This window comes from Wyeomyia smithii, chromosome 3 (genome assembly GCF_029784165.1).
Source record: "Wyeomyia smithii strain HCP4-BCI-WySm-NY-G18 chromosome 3, ASM2978416v1, whole genome shotgun sequence".
NCBI lineage: Eukaryota > Metazoa > Arthropoda > Insecta > Diptera > Culicidae > Wyeomyia > Wyeomyia smithii.
The window spans coordinates 254,019,755-254,042,128 of NC_073696.1; the positions used below are offsets into that span (position 1 = coordinate 254,019,755).

Here is a 22,374-nt window from a genome sequence, read left to right on the forward strand (position 1 = left end):
TGTTTGCTTGATCCAGCTGAGTGTACTAACTCGTATCGATAGGTTACTTCTGATAGGAATCCTACTGACGCCGGTGCATTGGTAATGTTGGCAGAAAAATTTTTAGAGCCAAATTTGACAAAGGTGAAGGTTTTTAGGGCGAAAAATATGTTCATGGAGGTTCGACATTCCTCTCTTTTCTGGAAAGGAAGGGTCCCATACAAATGAAACACAAATTTCTGCAAACTCGAGAAAAAATCAAGCAAATAGAGCCAAGTTTGACATGTGAAAGTTTTTGGGGTGAAAAATATATTCATGGATGTTCAACATCCCTCTCTCTTCTGGAAGAGAGGTAAAACTCGAGAATTAATCAAACAAATATGGCTAAATTTGACATGTGGAGATTTTTAGGCACAATAAATATGTTCGACACCCCTCTCTCTTCTGGAAGGGAGGGGTCTCAGCTAACGAAACAAAAATTGCTTCAAAATTCGAGAACTAATCAAGCAAGTAAAACCAAATTCTGCATGTGGAGGTTTTTAGAGTAACAAATATTTGCATGGAGGTTCGACACCCTTTTTCTATTCTGGAAGGGAGAGCTTCCATACAAATCAAACACAAGTTTACGTATAAGTCGGGAACTTATCATGCAAATGGAACCAAAATTGGCATGGGTAGGTTTTTGAGAGTAAGAAATATTTTTAAGGTGGGTAGACACCTCGTTTTCTTCCGGAAAATAGGGCTCTCATACAAATTTCTGAACAACGCGGGATCTAATTGAGAAATTGAACCAAATGTAGCATTTTGGTAGTTTCTAGTACCTATCTCTATGATGGTTTGATCCCAGACGACTTTCGGTTTCCGGTAAACAGCAATATAAGTTTTTGCAGAATCGAGGTGATGTACATGAACCATAAGGCGAGGATGGTCTCATTTTGAGAAAACCAATCACTTTAAACGATTTGTTTTTGGAGTTTGAATGTAACCAATTATCTGACAAATCGCTAGGTTGATTTTTGAATGTAGGTGAAATCAATTCATAATGTTTAAAATTATTGAAAAAAAATAGGGAGGAGTCGAGTCGGCTAGTACTGTATAAAATTTATAACAATGAACTATAGTCCAGACCCCGAATTGGGTTGTTTAGCTATTCACGGATTTTCGATTTTTATATATCAGCTAAAAGAATGTAATTTTCTAATCACAACGTGATTTTTAAAAATTTTATATCATTGTTCTTCGATTTTTAAATGAAGAATTGAAAATTGCTCTAAATCGCTACAATGACAGTTGGTATATGGGCGAACCGTCATTGTAGCCATTTCGAGCAGATTTCGAGCAGTTTTAATTCGTGATTTAAAAATTGAAGGACAACGATAGAAATTTTTTTGAAAATCACGTTTTGCCTAGAAAATTGAGCTCTTTCAGCTAACACAAAAAACTGATATAGCTAAACAACCCAATTTATGGATGGAAACTTTCTTCTACGAATTTGTTACTTATGATGAAGCGTTTATTTTCATTTTATCGAAAATTAGGGTGAATTTAAATGGTGTTTTTATGAGAAATACGCCCTTTTTATTTATTTGTCGTTATTTTTCAATTTTTTTTTTCAACCCTTGATCTCGATTTGAAGTGCATATTTTTCTCTGCATATGGAAAAAACATCAAAATATGTTACTTTTCATATTTGAGCAAAATATACTTTGACCCAAACACATTGTATACCGATTTTAAGTACACTTGAAGCACTTTGGGTGACCATTTCTGAAATAGGGCAACCAGGAAAAACGCCCCAAAAAAGAACGATAAAAGACATCAAAACTTTTAAATTGAATTGAGATATTTTCGATTTCTGCAATGCAAAATGTTCGCAAATGTCGATCTGATGTGAAAATTGAAATAGAAAAGTGAGAGCAAAAAATTATTTTAAATTATTTTTTCACAAGTTTTTTTACAAAGTTTTTTCGAATTAACGAGAATACAACATTGTAGGACAATGAGCCCGGGGCAGATATTTTTGTGGGGCCCTCTTTCCCCAAAACAAACGAGGTAGAAAAAAGTTTGCTTCACTGGAAGGTGACAAGCAAAAAACAAAAAAAGGTCGTCACTTTGTCTTCTCATCTGGATCAAGTCTAGGGGGGGGGGTCTCGAATCTTGAGTCCCGGGGCATTTGCTCCCCCCCCCCCTCTTAATTGTTATACCTATCTACAAAAATAAGTTAGATTTCTGAATAAATCGAAAACGTTAGTCACCCTTATTTTTTGAAAACATGAAAATAAGCATTTCACCATTTGTAATAACTTTGTTTTTCTTCAAAATATTGCTACCGAGCTTTTGATACAAAATTTCCCCTAAATTCAGTTTCTGGGCCCTCGTTTAATGTCGGAAGCCACGATGACCAAACTAGATGTTTTAATTTGAATTTTGTTTCTTGAAGCTAATTTAAAATCTCAAAGTATCGTCAATGTTTAGAAATTTTGTTGCTTTTTTTAATTTATAATAGTAGTTCATGTACATTCTTATTTCTACTTCGTAGCCAAGCTTCATATATTTCGGATGAGTCTTCTAGATGATTAAAATAGCACAACAATAATAGTAGCTTGCAAATGTACAATGGAATGGAAAGTAAGACAAAATAGTTAGATTGTATGATTTGTTCGATTTTATTTTATCAAATCTAATAATTGACTGTTGATTTTATTGTGTCTCAAATGTAGCTACCAACTTTGTAGCTGAACTAAAACATCGTTCGTGTTCAAAATTTATTTTTAGCATGTTTATACTATTCGTTATAGATGATTTAAAAAAAAACTATTTTTCTGTACTTACCCTGCTCTGTTTTTTCTTTCAGGCCCAGGAACCGCTCAACAAACCGGGCACAAACGACTTCGTCTAACCTCACTTTCACTCTTCTATTGCCCGAGAGTTAAAAGTGTAACTGCACAACCAACAACAGTGACAGTTAAACCCGAGCATAATCACCATTACCACAACCACCAAATCGAGAGCAAGACTTGTGTGCGCATTGATCACAGTTAATTAAACACTAAACAAAGCAAGAGTAATGATGAGATAACACAGAAATGGCGAAAACGGGCCTGAAATGGTTCCAACGGAAGCAGCAGCTAATACTCTATTCAAAATGGCACTGTCAAAATTGCAAACTTAAAAACAAAACAAACAAACAAACAACAAGCCAGGCATGCTACGATTCGCGATGGTGTGCTTTTACAGTTGTGTGGCATGGCAGCAGACGGTGGAGTGGGTTAGTAGGGGATGCTAATTGGTTTGCTAGATATTTATGTTTTTCTTTTTTCGTTTGACTCTGGTGAGGTGCAACATCTTTCCATTCTTTTTTTTTCTATCGATAGTAGAAATAATGTATTGAATATTGTGTGTATTTTTTCGTAGAAAAAAAAAACAAAACTATAGCAAATTTTTTTGCACGCAGCTAGCGGATTTCACTAATTAAAACTTAAGGTCAAACCAAACTTGTTTTGTTATTTTGTAAACAAAAAAAATTAACGCTCATCAATTAGTTCGATAATTATAGCATCGACCGAAGAGCGTAATTTCGATCACAAAACCTGCTTATCGATTGTTTATTCGGCCTTAATCGTACAGCTTCGAGTCGTCGTCAGGTGAAAAAATTTTAGGCCAAACGTAAAAATAATTGTAAAAACAAAACAAGTCAAAGAGGATTATTATTAGCAAAAAACACACAAATGTTTAATTAGACTAGATTAGTGCAGGTGTGCTAAACAGTGGTGTAGATATTATTTTGTTCCAATGAAACGATAAAAGAAGTGTTTAAAAAAAAATGAACATAAATCAAAAAAATCAAATCCTGCGAATTCATATAAACTTTATCACTTTAATAGGTAATTTTTTTAAACACTCAACTAGAAAAGGAAACATTGAAGGCAGTTATGCAGCACGCACAATTTTGGTTACGAACAAAAAACAGGACTTTAGACTCTAGGTGCTGTCGCAGCATTCCGCTAAAAACCCTTTCACCGCTTTTTATATCAAGAAAGAAGAATTGGTTTTCTCCCTGCATGTGTGGCTGAGAATGCTTCACGGCAGTTGCTTTTTTCTATCCTCAAAAGTACAGCTCTTCTCTACGGCATCAAATATACTCAACGTTAAGCGCAGCGGCTGGCAGCTTTCGCCATTTCCTCCAATCGTTATGCTCACCGGGAATAGAATTTGCTCAAATGATTATCAGAATATTTAAACCTGGCAGCGAGCCGTTTTTCCTAGTTCGAATAATAAATAGTAGTCTTTATGATAGAGAATCCAGTACACTCCAACAGAACGAACGCAAGCGTCCGTCTGCATAATTTTGCCAAATTTAGCCTAGTAGAAACATCGTAGTCAGTTCTTTTAGCGATGACTGTATTTTCCTTCTGTTATTCCTCAACAAAGAGTAAACCTAGGACTTAAAACTAATTACTTTCCCTCCAATGTGAAACAGGAGGAAACTATGAGCAACTATTTTGAAAAGGATTAGCAAAAATTTTATAACATAATTTCCCCTCCAAGAAAATATTAAAAAAAAATCCTGCCAAATAATGAAAGGTACAATTCGGTATCAACTCAGCACATCCATCACCAAACACAACTTCAAACTGTAAACCCTACATTGAATGTGTACCATTAAAGACAAACAACGGTCCGTATGCTGTTTAGTACATAATATATACACACTCTAAGTTCAATATGTGGTTGGGAAAAAATATCAAAACCCTATAAAAAGAGATTAACAGAAATCCACAAACGCGATCACAACAATATCATCACACTCCCATTCACATACAAATACAAAAACACGCATACAACACACACGAACGTTCTTAAACCGAAACAAAACTAAACAAAAGATCAAAATCCACGAGTCTTTTTTGATATTTTGTAAATATAATCGACGCGGTAAACAGACGTGCGAAAAAACAAAAAAAAAAATAAACACAACATTAACCCCGAGAAAACCCATACTCTAAATTAACGTAATTTATTAAGAGAAGAAAAAAATCTAAACGATAAATTCTATGCAACCAGGCAGTACATTAGGACATAACATGCCCCACGAAAGTAAAAATTTGAATAAAAAACTAACAACTGGAAACATTAGTAGGGCGGGATGGGCAAAAAGAAACGGAACAGTTTTACTAAATGGGATGAGGCAAACAAAAAAAACTTTGGTTGAATGGAGAGACTAGGATTACATCCAGTGAGAAGGGGCTTATTATTTTTGTACATAACGAGTGAAGGCGGACAGCAACTAACTAACAAGAAAACCAACAAACAACAACAGAAGAAAAAACAAGAGAATAATTCTATACATTGTAAGCGTCGGAAGAAAATTGATAAATGAACATGGAATGGTAATGTACTGTAATGAAATAATAAAAATAAAATGATATGAGTTTTCTCTGTTTGATCCGAAATCATCCAAAGATATTTTGTTATTTTTATCCTTTAGCATGAACTCCCTTCGTGAGTAAACACAAAAAAATATTAAAAAACTATAAAACGAAAATATTATTTGGGCAAAAAGTTTTTTTTGTTCATCAAGAAAGTAAAAACGCATTGGCTGGCCCCATGGTCAATTACAACATTTTAATGCTGTTTTAAATTTTATAAAACTCTTTCGACTTTTTGTTGTCGACCCTTTGTTACCATTAGACTGTAATAAAGTTATGGTATCGGTAGGTTTTCTGCAGCGGTCTTATGCAAAAACCTGTCGAAGACGTTCGGTACCCAAACAAATGTAAAAATTAAAAATTCCAATTTATTTCAATTTAATATACTGCCGCGCATAACAAGTCCATTCCATTTACATATTTACCAAGACTGAGTTATAATTGGAAATAGTAGCTAACCATATATAGTTTCATGGTAATATATGAACTCAACAATTTTGTTCTAGAAAACTTTGGAAATACATCCAAACTTATTGTCCCATCTCATAAGAAACAATGGTATGAAATTATATTTAAACGCGTTTTCCCGGCTTCCTGATTTATGTGATGGGACGGCTTTGCCATCAGCGGCGGTACACTTTCCCTTAACGCATAAATGCCCCATTTGTTTCAGGCAAATTTTAGTTTATACTTCCAATGTATATGGTTTTGTTCAAATTTTCGTATTCCTTGGATGAAATTCAGAAGTTTCTTTTGAAAACTACTGAATGAATACCCAACCTGTCTCATATTTAAAACAAAGGCATATTAGTGCCATCTTAAGTATATATTCAATTGAAAATCAATAAAAAGAATTGTTTAATTAAGAAATATCATTGACATTTGAAAATAAAATAAAAAACTGTTCATGTTTTCGAGTTAAAATAAAAATTAAGCTGTAGACATTAAAAACGATCAGCATTTTCAAAGAAAATAAAAAAGTTAAAGTGATGTTTTTCTAGCAATTGCTTACAGAAATTATCCACGGTGCTCCCATAGACCGTTATTTGAAAATAATGCACCAAAGGATCTGAGTTTACCATTCGGTTCGTTATGACGTTCTGAATTTTTGGTCAAATTTCCAAAATAGTCGTACGCTACATTTTTGAGTAATGCCCTTTTGAAGATCGTAAAGTACTGAAAATTGATATAAAATGACGAAATACTTATTCTGAAGCACGTTTTTCATCTACCATTTTAACAAATAATTTCCAAAATTATCTCTACACATTTCAAGACATTTAAAATTGGTGGGAAGATTTATTTAAAAATCCCACAGCGCACAGTGGTCGAGAAATTGTGATCGTTATAGATTTGACTGTGAAAAATTGATTTTATGTACTCAATGTATTCAGCAAAATTGTTTCATAGCACAAGGCCTTACTTTTGACGTTTTCGGTTTTTCGATTAATCCACCTAATAGTTAGATAAAATAAATATTTTTGCTTATTTTCAAGATACCAGAATGCTCTCTTCAGCAAAGTTGTAGAAAAATTCAAAAGAATACAAAATGGCTGAATACTGCGATGTTCTATCTGTACATTGGACACGACAAAATATAGTTTTTTTTGGAACACCCCTCCTTAAAATCAGTTTTTTGTCTGCTTGTTAAGCGTATTTTGTGAAACACAAAGGTTGCTTTGAAACAAATTAACCGGTTTCAAGTCCAGAACTTCTACATTCTGTTTCGCAGAACATCGATGAGATCTTGAAATGTTGCTAGGGCAGTTCGTGGAAACTGGTTGCAGACATAAATATGTGCTTAGTTTCGAAAAATTTGAGAACATGTTTCTGCACTTCATTAAGTTGTAAGTTCATCAAAGGAATAAAGTTCCAGTTTTAATTCTGGACAGCACAATTATCTAGTAGCAGAATAACTTTTTCCGAGTCACCAAATCTTTGAATGACATTATAAAAGCAGCTTAACAGGTCATTGGAGGAACTGGCACTAATCGACTCATCCCTGGCGCAAGCTGTCACGGTTACTGATCTCGCATATTTACAAACAGGGGCAAATGCTTCCTCGTATGCAATAAGCCCTCGAAAAAATACAATTGTTTTCAACGCCTCTAATATGGTAGTTGAAATAATTACAGAAATCATACCAGATTGGGGTAACTCGCACAATCAGACCATGGCAATTACCCATTATGGTAAAGTGCCATCCCGAACCGGTACAAATAGTTAAAGGGTATGTGCTTGAGTGCACAAACGTAGGCTTGACGTGGGACTATTGTGAGTGTGAAGATTTAATTCTGCCAGAGCCATAGTATATAACACACACCAAACGTACAAATACCAAACACAACAATCTATGAACACTTCACAAAAAAACACATACACCTTTCATAAACCATAGCATACAAACTAATAGGAAAAATAATTAACTTGTTGCCTATAAAAGTATTCTGTCATGAATAAATTTACCTCGGATGAATGCATTTTTGCACACACATACACGTTATACACCCACGCAACTTACACACACACACACATACACACACCACTTACACACATACACGCACACACGCCGCTCGCACATACACACACGCGCCACTCACACATACACACACGTTACTCACACATACACACACTCACATTCACACACACACGCATTCACACACACACACGCATTCACACACGTCACTCACAACACCCATTCACACACACACAAACATTGACATACACACACAAACATTCACACACACATTCACACACACATACATAGACACACACACACATTCACACACACATACATACACACACACACATATACATACGCTAACGCTACTCATACACACATACACACACACACACGCGCGCGCTAACGCTACTCACACACGCACACACATACACACGCTAACGCTTCTCACACACACACACACACACACACACACACACACACACACATACACTCACCAACGCTACTCAGACACACACACTTGGTATACGACACACTATACCTACACAAATTACTATCGGCAGCATCCAAACGGCTTCCAAGTCTTCCCATGGTCCCTTCCAACGGCTTCCAAAGGTCCCCAGTGCCGATCACGTCCAGTTTCGGGCTGTATTCCAACAACGATATCTGAATTAGATTACCACTGGTGGGGTCCAACTCAGATCGAAGGGAAGCCGAACTGTTCGCTTTGACGGTCGACCAGGGAATGAGCGTCTCTCAACACGAAATGTCCTTTTATAGTATCACTCAGTGTGGGGTGGGGAACTTGGGTGATTGGGGGAAGAACCAATCACGTGGAAGCATCTCTGCTTTCTTTCTTCGTCGTTTAAGTTGGGTGATGAAGGCGATGCCAATTCGCGTTGACGGTGTTGCTGATATTTGTTTGGTTTTTGCATGCGATAAAGAAGGAAGGAAATATTTTTGCTTTTGTCATCACGCACATTTTGACAATTACATATGAGTGTTCACGTAGGTGCGAATAGCCTTCAAAATCTCTTTCAACGCGAATAACCCGAATTGGCTGGCATTGCTAGCCAATGGCTGAATGCGTGAAATCATTTCGTCTATGTTTTTGAAGTCTGCGTTAGGGAAATATACCAATCGTATGAAAAATGTATGTGGATATTCGACCTTCAAACTTTCCCCGCAATTTTCACGGAGTAATAAGAAAATGGTAACTGAAATTATCATGTTATACAAAAATCTTGTATGTTTTAGCTTTCCAACGGTATATTAACTATTGAAATCGGAACAGTTGTTTGAGCGCTAATCGCATCTAAAATCTTCCATTCCGCCAACCAAAAACGTTACATGTTCAATCCAGTTTTCCCAGAAGGTACCTTAGTATAGTGAAGAAAGACGTAGTCCCACGTCAAAAAATACTACAAGGTATACAGCCCTAGGGGTTGTATGAAATGGTGACGTAGGACTAAATATATAATATATGCTAAACTAAATATTATTATATGCTGCGCTAAACTGTTCATAGGTAACACTACCGTTTATTTTTGATAGTCGTTATTTTAAAACTAACGATGCATAAATACATGAAAATTTTACACTAGTAGTAGTTGCGAAAATTCTCATAACTCTTATCTTCATCATCTTATAGTTCTGAAAAGAACCGATTTCATAATCTTCAGCTCGAAATGTAGCTACAGAATGCTGATGATCACACCACCACCGGTAGCATCGATTATTTTGTTGGCCGCGTATAAAATTTGCTCTCCGCTGTGCCCTCCAGCAACTGTGCCAGCAAAATATCCTGCAGCGTACGATGGTTATTGTTGCTGCCGTGTGCTGAATACAGGTAACATGCTCCGCGGTGCCTGGAAGTTGACTCGTATGCAGCTCTCGTTCCTCAATGTCGCAAAGCTTTAACAGCTGCACCGCACTCGCTATTGTGGAACAAACTAAACTGAAGCTGAATTTTCCACACGCAGTCTTTTGTATCGAGTTCAGCGTAGATTTTACCATTAAGGCGTGGCTACGTAGCTCATAGAAAGAAAGAGAAACAAACCATACATCTTCAATACTACTGAGTGATTTTCATAAGCATCAAAAGAAAGTTTTTGCTTTCCCGATGCGAAAATCACTTTGGTTCTTAGATTAACTAATTTTCGTTGCTGATATTTGACTGATAACGGTGTTCGAGTGAACACAAACAAACAATTAAACCGGAAAATCACTCAATTTAGCAGTGAAAATTCTTGAAATGAGGGTTATGTCTTGTTGTGATAAACTATTCATAGGCAACACTACCGTTTATCTTTGGTGCGCCCTGGTCGTTATTGTAAAAATGATTATTGAGAAATAGATGGACATTTCACACTAGGAGTAGTTGTGAAAATTCTCGTAACTCTTATCTTCAAGCATTTATAGTTCTAAAAAGAACCGATTCGATAACCTTCAGCTCGAAATGTATGCTACAGAATGCTGATAATCACACCACCACCGGTAGCATCGATTATTTTGTTGGCCGCGTATAAAATTTGCTCTCCGCTGTGCCCTCCAGCAGCTGTGCCAGCAAAATATCCTGCAGCGTACAATGGTTATTATTGCTGCCGTGTGCAGAATACTGGTAACATGCTCCGCGGTGCCTGGAAGTTGACTCAATGTCGTAAAGCTTTAACGGCTGCACCGCACTCGCTATTGTGGAACAAACTAAACTGAAGCTGAATTTTCCACACGCAGTCTTTTGTATCGAGTTCAGCGTAGATTTTTACCATTAAGGCGTGGCCACGTAGCTTAGACAAAGACAAACAAACCAAAACACTTTGTTGAATCAAAATATGTGGGCAGTGGAATTTATTTCGTCCATGTTATTGTTATCTGTGCTTGGGAAGCAAGCCAAGAACAAGGGAAATGTATGGGAAAGCTTGACCTTGGAACTTTTCACCTTTTTCCACCATTAAGCAGTAAAGCAACAATGTTGAACATAATATCAAAAAATTGTTACACATTTTATCTATCCACCAACATATAAATGACTAAGATGCATTAAGTCGTTCGCTTGCTATAACCGTTTGAAATCTGACGCAACGTTTGCCAGTTTCATTTTCATTTTCACAAAGTGTAATCTAGTATAGAAAACAAAGACGTAGTCCTACGTCAAAAAACAGAGGTATACCGCAATAGACATAAAAATATTTCGAATTAAACTTATGTAGTAAAATTATTCTGATTGTGGCCCAACTTTTGTAAGTCTACTGCTAATACAACTTTTCCAGGATCAAGTTCATTACCATCATCACGATATACTTAACTTACCAAACAAGCCCAAGCCGTGGTGTGACCTTTGCTGTACGTAAGAGTCGTCTCCGTTCCAGTCGGTCCATGGCTGCAGTTAACCAGCTCTGCAGTCTGCGTAGGCTCCGTAAGTTGTCTTCCACCTGATCGGTCCATCTTAACCGCTGTGCACCTCTCCGTCCTTACGACATGCCAAGCCAATCACTGTCTGCCAATCTTGGCGGTGTTGGCTACCCGAGCAGCTCCTGCAGTTCGTGGATCAGTCGCCTTCTCCAAGTTCCGTTCTTCATCTGCAGCCCACTGAAGATGGCACGCAACACCTTCAGCTCGAAGACCGCAAGGGCGTGTCTTATAGCCCATGTCTCATGAACTTAGAGGACTGCCGGCCGGTCTAATCAGCGCCTTGTAGATTATCAACTTGGAGCGGCGGTCGATTCTACTCGATCGGAGCATTCTTCGGAGACCAAAGTGTGAACTTGAACCTAGGTACCGTAAAACGGGGTAACATTGATCATTTTTTTCACTTTTTCGTGAGTATTTATATATTTTACAACTGAAGTTACAGGTTTCATATTTTTAAAACCAGTACTGGCATCCTTAGAACTTGAGAAGTTAGTTTTTAAAGCCCTTCGAAAATCTTGAACATTAAAAACATTTTTTTATCGTCGTTGTTTCAATTTTCGTTATTTGGGGTAACTTTGATCAGTTTCAATTTTGAGTAGTTTTGAAACCTTTTTGAACTAAAAATGTTAGATAAGGCTTTGATAACATGCTTAGAGATGCTTCCCGTTCTCCTTGACTGCTCTTACTGCGAAGGATAGTCCTGTCCTTACACCTAGCCGCGGTATGTACAGCGAGTCATTTTTATGCCATATGTAATTTTACCTTTCGATGATGAAAAACGTAAACGTTGGTCGCGAAAGTTGCCAGAAGTATTTTATAAGTCAGCAATCGTCGAAAAATGTTTGTGTTCAGAAAACGTATGTTGATATGCAATGCCTCTTACGTTCTATGCTTTAGCTAAGACAACATCCTGGTGTAGGCCAGAATGATGTCTTGGCTAGAGCATAAAACTGGACTTTCTTATCAAATATAAATTAATTAACTGTAAATGTTATGAATTTGACTACATTTTTTTCTAGTTGATTGAGAAAATTGAAAAACGGATTTGGAAAACATGTCAATTAATAAGAAATGTTCAATATTCAACTAGTATAAAGTGCTTTTTTTGGTACTTAATGAGAGTAAGAAATATAACGGTCAAATTAATTTTAAAATTTGACCATCAAAACAATGATTACTTTCAACCAATATTGTATTGTTCAGACCTCAAATGACACAAGACTAAGGTGTTATACTCAAATTTAGCAAGAGTAATCACGGAGCAGTTTTATTTCAACTTTTCATGAGAAGGGTGAAACTGATCAATGATACCCCGTTCTACGGTACTTGAACACGTCGACCACCTCGATTCCACCACCATCAACTTGAACTCGAGGTGGGAGGTTGGCACCCTTACTTTCATGTACTTCGTCTTCGATGCACCGATGGCCAGTCCAATCCGTTTGGATTCGGCCTTTAGTCCGATGTACATATCCGCCATCTTCACAAAGGGCTGAATAACAATGTTGATATCGTCGGCGAAGCCAAACAGTTGAACCGACTTTTAGAAAATCGTGCTTCTAATGACACTTTCCAGGGCAGTATCAAACAGTAAGCACGAGTGACCATCACCTTGCCTTGAACCTCTTCGGGTTTCGAAGGGGTTTGAAAGTGCCCCCAATACACGAACTACACACATCACTCGATCAATCGTCGCTTTGACCAGCCGCGTCAGTTTGTCCGAACATTCGTAGTCGTGCATAATTTGTCATAGCTGGTCTCGATGGATTGAGTCGTATGCCGTTTTGGAATCGATGAATAGATGATATGTGGGCGCATCGCATTCGCGGCATTTTTGCATAACCTACCGAACCGCGAATAACTGGTCCGTGGTGGCGCGGGCACCCATGAATCCCGCCTGGTAGTGCCCCAAGAACTGCTTCACCAATGGTAATAGTCGACGGCAGAGTATTTGGGAGAGTACCTTGTAGGCGGCGTTCAGCGTTATGGCATTTGAAATTCTGTCTGTTGGTCGGATGATCTCCAGGTGGATTTGTGGATATCTTTGCGGGGGAAAAAGGTATTTCGGACTACCATACCACGGGGTTCCACAAAATTTTCGCACCGGAGGCCGTTACCATTAGACACGGCATGTAGGCTACCTAGCCCGATTACTGGTCTGTACATTGCCTCTCGTCCTACCCGAACATTCATTGGTCCAATGATGACCTTCATGTCCCGTCGCGGGCAGTTTTCGTAGACCTTCTCCAACGGCGCGTAGAACGCTTCTGTTTCGTCGTCGGGTCTTCCTTCATGTGGGCAGAGTACGTTGATGATACTGTGGTTGAAGTGCCGGCTCTTATTCCTCAACTCGCACATCCTTGCGTTGATCAGCTGCCACCTCAGCACGCGTCGGCGCATCTTGACCAATATTATGAAGCCGGTTTTTAGCTTGCTGATGGGGCCACGCTACTTAGTATAGACCGTTCCGATAATTATAAATACACTCACGATCAACCATCATTTCAAATTACGTGCAGTATTCAACCAAACGTTGGCTGCGTCTTGTTGTTTACATCCAAAAGAAACAGATGCTGTCATTTTTTCTAACATTTAGTGGGAAATTTTGAAAATGCGTGGCCTTTCTCCCGAGCAAAAAAAGCGAATTGTGCACAAATGGGGCACCGTGAGTGGTCTTTCTATAAGAAAATTAGCCAGAGAAGAAGGCATAAGTGTCGGAGTAGTTCAAACCGCATTGCGGAAGTATTGTGAAGAGTGCACATTTACTGATGCCCCAAGACGTGGTAGAAAACCCGGGCCTGTTGATCCCACAATGGACAAAAAGGTTAAAAAATACTACAAGCGGCATCCTTCAGTATCAGTACGAGATGTGGCGAGAAAGCTTGGAACCTCGACGAGTAACGTTATGCGTGCCAAGGGAAGAATGGGTCTGCAGACCCGTCGGAAGCAGAAGCAGCCAAAACGAAATCCAAAACAAGCTGAATCTGTGAAACCGAGAGCTCGGAAGCTTTATGACAAACTTCTGACCAAAAAATGGGGTGTGTTACCATGGATGACGAAACCTACGTAAAACTGGACTATAAGACTCTGTAAGGACCGCAATTTTATACATCACCGAAGGGAAAGGATGTCCCTGGACCAGTGAAAGCCATTTACACCGGAAAAGGCGGCAAGAAGGTAATGGTTTAGCAGTCCATTTGTGAATGTGAGAAAATATCTCGTCCATTCATTACGAATGACACAAAGAATGGTAAAATTTACGTGAAAAGTGTTTGCAGAAAAGGTTGTTACCCATGGTTAAGCAGCATAACAATCCTCCAATCTTTTGGCCCGATCTTGCTTCCTGCCATTACTCTAAGGATGCACTAGGGTGGTATAAAACAAATATTGTCACATGTGTCCCAAAGGAGATGAATCCTCCAAGCTGCCCTGAAATTCGCCCTATTGAAACTTTTTTGGTTTTGACCAAGGCAAAGCTGAGGAAATATGTCAAACCAGCGGACAATGTTGAAAAATTTAAAAAAAAATTGGCTTAAAGTGGTAAAAATGGTCGGAGAACACACTGTGCAAAAGCTTATGAGTAGTGTTAAGAGAAAAGTTAGAGAACTCGCGTATCCTACGAAAAATAATCCTAACTTGAATTGAAACTGGAAAGAAAACACTTAATAAATATAGACAAGAATAAAATGACCCGAAAAATCCTGTATTTTTTGTTTTTTTCAAGAAAGAAGATGTATTTATAATTTTCGGTGAAGTCTGTAGCCGCCCGCCGGAAGTGTCCGCTTTTCCATAACTTCTATCTTGTTCAACAAAGTTTCTGCAGCGCTACGACTTCGAAGTTGTGCTAATGTGGCTCATTGTAGATTATCCTGTCACATCCTGAAAATTAACATATCATAACATATTTGGATAAACGTATCCAAAAGTATCGAGATAAAACGTTCTCCATAGTAAAACTGGTGGACCGCAGCAAAGGGACGATCCATTAATGATGTCACGCAAAATTTGGAAAAAAATAACTCCCCCCCTCCCCCTTGTCACAAGTTGTCACAACTTCCTTGAACCCCCCCCCCCCTAAATTACGTCACGTTTTTATATCCCCCTCACCCTTCTTTGGTGATAATTGATTGAAATCGAGAAATTTGTTAGGAATGTATTTTTTCTTAATAAGAACGATTTTACTGAAAGAAAAACTGCAACTAAAAGGAAAAGAAGATTATAGAAGATGACTAGAAAAGGCGTTTAGTTCTTAGTTCAAGGATGCTGCTGATGGAGTCGCATATCGACGACATAGAAAGCCTAGACATTAACTACAGCATCATTGCTGATTTTTGAAAAACCATCAATATTTAATTCCTTTTCTTCAATCAATTCGCAATCCAAATATTCTCCACATGTTACAATAACCAAGCATTTTTATTTACGTTTTGTCACAATTTTTGTATTGATTGGATTGAGAGACACTAAAATTTAGTGAAATCGCGCTGTCATTCATATATGAACATGCACGGTGAAACGGAATAAATGAACAGTATTTAAAAAATTGACATTTATTTTATCTAAAGCAAATCTTAAGCAAAAAAGGGGATCGTAGAACTATAAATGAATGATGAAAATATTATAAATAGTTCTGAGTTAATTTCTGTGGTTAGGTATGTGACTTATTTATTTATTTTTTTTTTTGGTTGAAATGTGATGTCACACTCAAGCTAACCCCCCCCCTCCCCCATATGTCACAAAATGTCACAATATTTGAAACCCCCTCCCCCCCTAAACGCGTGACATCATTAATGAAATGTCCCAAATGTATATGCACGTGGGCAGTTTACGAGGACCATCAGCGACGTCCGTATGGTGAGTTAGTTTTGAATTATCGACTTGTCGAATATGCTCACATATGAAATAATCTTGATCCTTGAGGTCGCTTAAATTCGGTCATCCTTTGAAATCCGCTTCGTACAGTCCTTTGAATCACCATATGTATTATGGGTATCCTGATGTAGTTGCTAGCGTTTTTCTGCAACCTTCTTCCTGGGAATCTCTTTCTTTGTCATTTTACGTTTCTTTGGTTTTGGTTCCTCACCATCTACTCTATCTACTACAGCATCACCAGATGATCCACAGGGCAGAAACAACCGTTTTTCTAACTGTTTATTCAATTTTTCATTCGCTTCTGCCGTCAATTCTAATCCTGAAAACTGTTCATCCAAAACAAGTGTTTCCAATGCCCGATCGAGCTGAAATTTGGCATGGGGACTCTATTCGAGAAGACGAAATTTTTGACTCCTACCGCTAAACGAAATAGAGGTTTCCCGTCGGACCATACCCCATATTTTTATATTTTTTCTTCAAAGTACTTTGTATTCAAAGATTATTAGCGCTAAAATCGGATTTTTTCAATGAGTATTAAATTTATTATCATTTTTAGAAAAGTCGAAAATGCATGAATGTTGAATATTTTTTTCACCTTGCATGAATGTTGAGTTTCGAAATTTACGCTCTTGCAGCACTGCAAAATAATATTCACCCTCAATTTTTGGCAACATTGTCATTTTTGGCATGTTGGGGGGAGCTGACGAGTGACGAATCACATCTCAAGTGTCCGGGAACGGCTGAAAGTATCAGCGCGCAGTTGCGTTCGCGGTTCGAAAAAGGCCTCCGTCGTAAGAAATTAGACTGAATAGTGACAAATGGGACATAGACCATCAGCGGTCAAGGAAATCGATAGCTCTCTGTGGATTATCAGATGCCAGAATCTAATACACAGCGCGATTACTCTTGGCGGTAAAATGGTTATCAACAAAGTTCTAGTGGCCAAAACCGACGTAGAGCAAAAAAGCTCTTATTTTATTACCCTACGTGGAAATGGCTTGGGAAATGTTCTTCAGGTGAGTTTTCTTTATTCTTTCTTGAAAGGTATTCGAGTCTTCATTTTCTTTTCTTTTTCAGGAATCTCTTCACCCGTAGAAATTCTTGGCTTTTTCGGTAGTCGTACAGAGCCCGGAGAATACAACAATGTTGATGTGGCGGTTTGCATCATTGACAAAAGCAATTCTACTATTTATAAATAGGCTACTGAAGTAGCAGATGTGGTATTGATAAAGGTAGAAAAAGTCCACTTGGTAGCAGAGGTGGGATTACATATTGAAGTTGCTGTTATCGAAAACTTGCTTTGTTTGTGACAAGTTTAGCGAGAAATTTCTAATTGTTGTAATGTAGGCCACCTTACAAAAAATAGAACCATGTAGACCGCCACCCGAAAAGTGAAAAGAATAGTTGTGAATAATAAAATTAACAATTCGTTCATTAATATTTATAATCATTACCGAACTTATAATCCGTATCAACCGAAAGCCTATGATAGTATATCTAAATCGTCATTGTCACAGTTTTGTTCTTCGACGCCATCCAGATTTTCCGTGGGCGCTTCTGTACTTTACCAACTAGTAGTTGTTTCACTACCGAAGCAACTTCATTATAGGCCTCATCCAACCCTGGCAAGCGAATTTAATCGCTTCGAGAGAAATGTTTCCCGCTTTTAGTATTACCGACGTCTAATTCAGGTGTGCAATTTCGCTAGCGAAATCTCATAGTAAATTTTCTCCTCTACGAAAGTTAGATCGGTGTAAGTCCGGTCTTTGAAAACGGCTTCTGCCGTGGAGATTACGATGACAAACATTGAAATTGTGGCATCACATATTCAGTCCGGTGGCAGGTACAATCGCGAAAAAGACGAAACCATCATCCTCTAGAATATTCGCGAAAATACCAAACTGAAAAATGGGAAGCAAGTGCTGACAGACTACCGGTTGTAATGCTTTGATCATTGCAGCTGCTAAAGACCGTTCCTTTGCATCGGTTCGTGGGGTCTCTGTCAATGTTGCACATTCTCGATTATGTACAAATGCATTCAACATTATTTATTTATTAATCATATCTTTTACGACCATGCTCGTTAAATCAAATGAAGCTCGTGAAAAAGTTACACTTTTCTTCTGCATCTGTCATGGGGTCTTCCGGCGGGTGTACGGAAAGGGAGATGGTCACTGTATGGTTCTCCCAACTCACAAAATTTATTTCGCTTGAAACTTCTCTTAGATCGAACATGGACACTATTACTTTTGGGTTGTCTTTTTGCTGATCCTTCAGCCGTAAATACGACTCCAAATGTCCTAGAAAAAAAATAACATCAGAAGTTCAAGAAATTGGTTTACACAAAATCATTATAATATCCATAGAAACTTATAACAATCATGAGCACTTACCTTGATCTGATCAATAAATAAATCCGATAGAAAATAATAATTTAGGACTCATCCGTTTCAGTATTATATTTGCTTCTTCAAGGTTTTTGTTAACATTTTCCTCTTAAGCATGCTCGAGCTCGACATTTGACATTGAAAGTAGCTGTTACAGCAATCGACGGCAAAAAACTCAATGAGGCATATAAAGGTGCGGAAGAACAAAAAGTTTGTCGAATCCTCTACAACGTCAAACTAAGAAAAACAAAACATGAATCGAGCAGCATGGTTCCTCATTTGTGTGTGAGATGACGCTTAATTTTGTTAGGTTTATTATTGTCTTCATTAGCACTATAATAACATACTTGTAGCCCTAGCACTCTTCGCGATACCTTCTCACCCTTTTTTGCCTCATTGAACAAAACCCACCACCGACAGTTTGGAAAATGGTGAGAATCTAAGAGGAAGAAGGGTAAAACGCAAAACTTATATATTTGGCAGAATGGGGTAAAATAAATATTTTTTTGTTTTTTACATTTTTTCAATAGTTACAAGTTCCACAGAAAATAAATTTAAATGAGGAGAGGTTTTAAAACTAAAAAGACATCGTTTAGGCGAATGAAAATTCTGACGGGAAACCTCTATTCGAATGAACATATTTTAAGCAAATTTAGGAGCCGTCTGTGTATTGGAACGAAATACTCGAAACGTGTAATGTGAAATACTAACATGAATATAAAGGATCGGGTATCCTTTTCTCTGTCCGCACTTCTTTTCAGATTGTAAAAGTGATTTAACGAACATAAACAATAATCAATTGAAGTAGGCAATCGAGGGACACTATTCCGATCGCCCAGAACCTATTCTAAGCAGTTTGCATCTGTTTTGCAGGGGATTTTCTTCAGCACTCGAAGTGACGCCTGAATGGTTGCAATTTTGGTTGGTTTTTTTCGATTGATGTTTATTTAATGATTTCCTGTGTTGAACGGTATTTCATATGCTCGTAAGACAGCTACTCAATTGGAGTGTTCGTTCTAGTCATTTGAATTGTCGATAATGATCAAAATTCAGGTGTTTGAAGGCCGAATTCTTCGATTGATTAAAATAGGCGCCACTGCTCAAGCCGTTCCTCACCCTATATGCCATTGGCCTCAAGGTCGATAATTTTTCAAGACCCAGAAAGTTGATTTTATAGAAAAAAAATTTTTTTTGAGTTAACACAAATTTCGATGTTCCAATGCACAGACACAAGACATATAGCATCTAAAAAATCGATTTCAGCAATTTCATGTTTCACTACCTGTGCTTTTTTTTCATAGATATTTTTCGTGAAACTTTGACCGCTTTGAGGCACCTGTTCTCGATGTCCGATCGAGCTGAAATTTTGCATGGGGACTTTTTTCGAGAAGACGAAACTGTTGAGCCCTACCGCTAAACGGATCCGAAAAATCGATTCTTATTGGCACTCTACAGTATAGTATACGTCCTATGGACAAATCAGTGCCTTTAAATTTCAATTCTTTTGGATATTTATGGTTATAACCAAGAGATAATCACGATAAAAATTAGTTGGAATTGGACTAACGTTAGATAAGCCGTTTCACCCCTCCAGACGCATATAAAATTTTAGATAATTTTTACCTAATTCTTTGCCTGATACATAAGCTATAAGCATTATTTTTTCTTTAACAGTAATTGAAATTTACAATGAATCGGATTTTCGAACAACAGTTATGGTTTACATTTTGTTGTATTCGTGATTATTCGAAATGAAAAACATCGACTGTTAGCATTCTGATAATTTTTATATTGTTGAAATGATTCAATCTCAGTTTAGGAATCCAATTAAAATTTTTTAATGTTGTTCATATGTTTTCTTTCTTTCAGAGCTATAACAAATACTAAAACTCGTAACAGTAACAGTCGAGAATAAGTGGAGTTCTTATAGCAATAAATCTGATTTTTCCATAATCATTGTATGCGTTATGAATAATAACCTTAGAATCCTCGTTCGATATGCGACCAGTATCGCACCATACCCATCACATATCGGGAATTTTCGGACGATCTACGAGTCCATCGCTTTTGAGTAATAAAGGTATCATTTTAATAGTCACAAGTAATTGCTTCTGCTAGATGTCTCATATTAAACCAAAAAATTAGGGCAACGGTACTTACAACTCGACGCACCGAACAATCAAACGGTCAGCCTCGCAGTGAACGAACCAACAACTGACGATGACGGAAGAAGGTTGTGAACTTTTGCTTATTTTTTAACCACCTGGATCACATCCTCGTCTTGCATTACGTGGGAAATTCCGACTCGTTGCGGTGAATATTTGGTAGAGGTTCCCCACACCAGTGCGTACTTGAACTGATCAGCCAACGTTCGGTGAATAGCGTGGCAAACATGCTCCACAGTGACTCCCTAGAAGGAAACATAAAAAATTACACACCTTGATTGTACAATGAAACGTAAAAATACCCTTCTTAAAATCAGCCCATCATCGAAATCCGGGGGTGCACCAGGCTTTTTCGTGTACACTCTTATCAGCATCAGATGTTCCCAGAGAACCTCCAGCAGATAATCCAAATTCAAATGCATATTACAGCTGACTACGACACTGAAAGGCTGGCGAGCCAGTCGGTCCACCTCCTCGATTGAAATCTGATCGATTTTGTTGTAGACGTAGATACACGGCAGATAGATTCTGTTACCCGAAACCACATCGATAAACTCATCCTCCGTGCAGTCTTCACGAAACAGAACTTCAGCGTTGAAAATTTTAAACGAATGTAAAATTGTTTGCACCATCTTCTCGTTGCACCTCGTCAGAGGGCATGTCGAGTTGAAGCTCACACCGCCTCCCTTCTTAATCTTGAAGTAAATATTCGGTTTTCGCTTGTTCAATCTTAGTCCGACCGATTCCAACTCGTACTCAAGCAAATCACGGTGCACGTTCGGCTTCGTAGCATCCAGCATCATCAGCACCAGATCCGCCGTACGTGCCACGGCGATAACCTGCCGACCACGACCTTTTCCCTGAGCGGCACCTTCGATGATACCCGGTAAATCGAGCAGTTGTATGTTGGCACCCTTGTACTCGATCACACCCGGAATGCAGGTTAACGTAGTGAACTCGTAGTTTGCCGCTTCCGATTCCGTCTTGGTCAGCGTAGACAGCAGGGTGGACTTACCGACAGACGGAAAACCAATGAGGGCAATTCTAGCATCACCGGATTTCAAAACATCAAATCCATCTCCTTTTTCGCCCTTCTTCGAGGGCTCTAGCAGCTGGGATCGGTACTTAGCAAGTTTTGCTTTCAGTAAACCGAGATGGTACTCGGTGGCTGCCGAAATGTAAAGGGAAAATCGAATTAAATTGAAAGATAGCAATTAAAACAAACACACGTTTTGTTCGACTCATTACATACCTTTATTTTTTTGAGTTTTAGCAATTTCTTTCTCGATATCAGAGATTTTTTCCAAAATACCCATGATGTATTAAATGAAGATTCACCTAAAATTAAAATAACTAACGTAAAGACGGCAGTATTTCTGCTAAAATTCTCGTCCGAATCAAACTTTTTTCCTTTCGAAACACCGAACGACGGACGTTCTCTCTGGAAAACGTCAAAACAATTCAGGGATCCCGCGCAGACCGCGGGCAGCGGGCTATCTGGTTGGAAATATTTCAAACCGGCAAGGATGAAATGTTTCCTTTGCAAAAGAGTGTCCCGCATTAGATGATGACGATCTACCGTTCATTCCAAAATTCAGAAATAATTTAAACAATTTTTCAAGTAGAGAAGGTTATTAATTCAGGACTTGTGATATCGAAGCACAATAATA

At 38.0% G+C, this 22,374-nt stretch overlaps 2 protein-coding genes and 1 long non-coding RNA gene across 17 annotated transcripts in view; 1 reads left to right on the top strand and 2 right to left on the bottom strand.

Moving 5' to 3' along the window:
- The window catches only part of LOC129730262 (low-density lipoprotein receptor-like), a 595,327-nt gene extending 589,920 nt beyond the window's left edge, over window positions 1–5,407 (top strand). For 12 of the 15 annotated variants that reach the window (XM_055689454.1, XM_055689444.1, XM_055689443.1 and 9 more), the window contains one exon: window positions 2,834–5,407. In XM_055689454.1, the coding sequence (XP_055545429.1) occupies window positions 2,834–2,878 (45 nt within the window). In that variant the 3' untranslated portion in view covers window positions 2,879–5,407. Of the gene's footprint in view, window positions 1–2,518; window positions 2,608–2,833 lie in introns of all 15 variants that reach the window. The other 3 variants (XR_008728818.1, XR_008728820.1, XR_008728819.1) reach the window with 2 other exon arrangements.
- Window positions 5,408–18,189: 12,782 nt separating this feature from the next.
- On the bottom strand, window positions 18,190–18,915 carry LOC129730469 (uncharacterized). The gene is made up of 2 exons (XR_008728855.1): window positions 18,546–18,915; window positions 18,190–18,452 (listed from the first exon to the last, which is right to left on the bottom strand). It is a non-coding gene; the product is annotated as an uncharacterized LOC129730469 (long non-coding RNA).
- Window positions 18,916–20,604: 1,689 nt separating this feature from the next.
- LOC129728111 (developmentally-regulated GTP-binding protein 2) lies at window positions 20,605–22,149 on the bottom strand. Its single transcript, XM_055686506.1, has 3 exons — window positions 21,957–22,149; window positions 21,007–21,872; window positions 20,605–20,949 (listed from the first exon to the last, which is right to left on the bottom strand). Exons 1-3 carry the CDS (start codon window positions 22,018–22,020, stop codon window positions 20,788–20,790), a joined length of 1,092 nt encoding a protein of 363 aa, XP_055542481.1. The 5' UTR covers window positions 22,021–22,149; the 3' UTR covers window positions 20,605–20,787.
- Between the last annotated feature and the right edge of the window lie 225 nt (window positions 22,150–22,374).

Bases quoted from the DNA above. Each gene is read 5' to 3' on its own strand.
- LOC129728111 (XM_055686506.1), bottom strand. From the start codon at position 22,020: ATGGGTATTTTGGAAAAAATCTCTGATATCGAGAAAGAAATTGCTAAA. The intron at 21,873-21,956 runs GTATGTAATGAG...ACATTTCGGCAG, and splicing joins TAAAACTCAAAAAAATAAAG to CCACCGAGTACCATCTCGGT. The intron at 20,950-21,006 runs GTATTTTTACGT...GTTTCCTTCTAG, and splicing joins ATGGGCTGATTTTAAGAAGG to GGAGTCACTGTGGAGCATGT.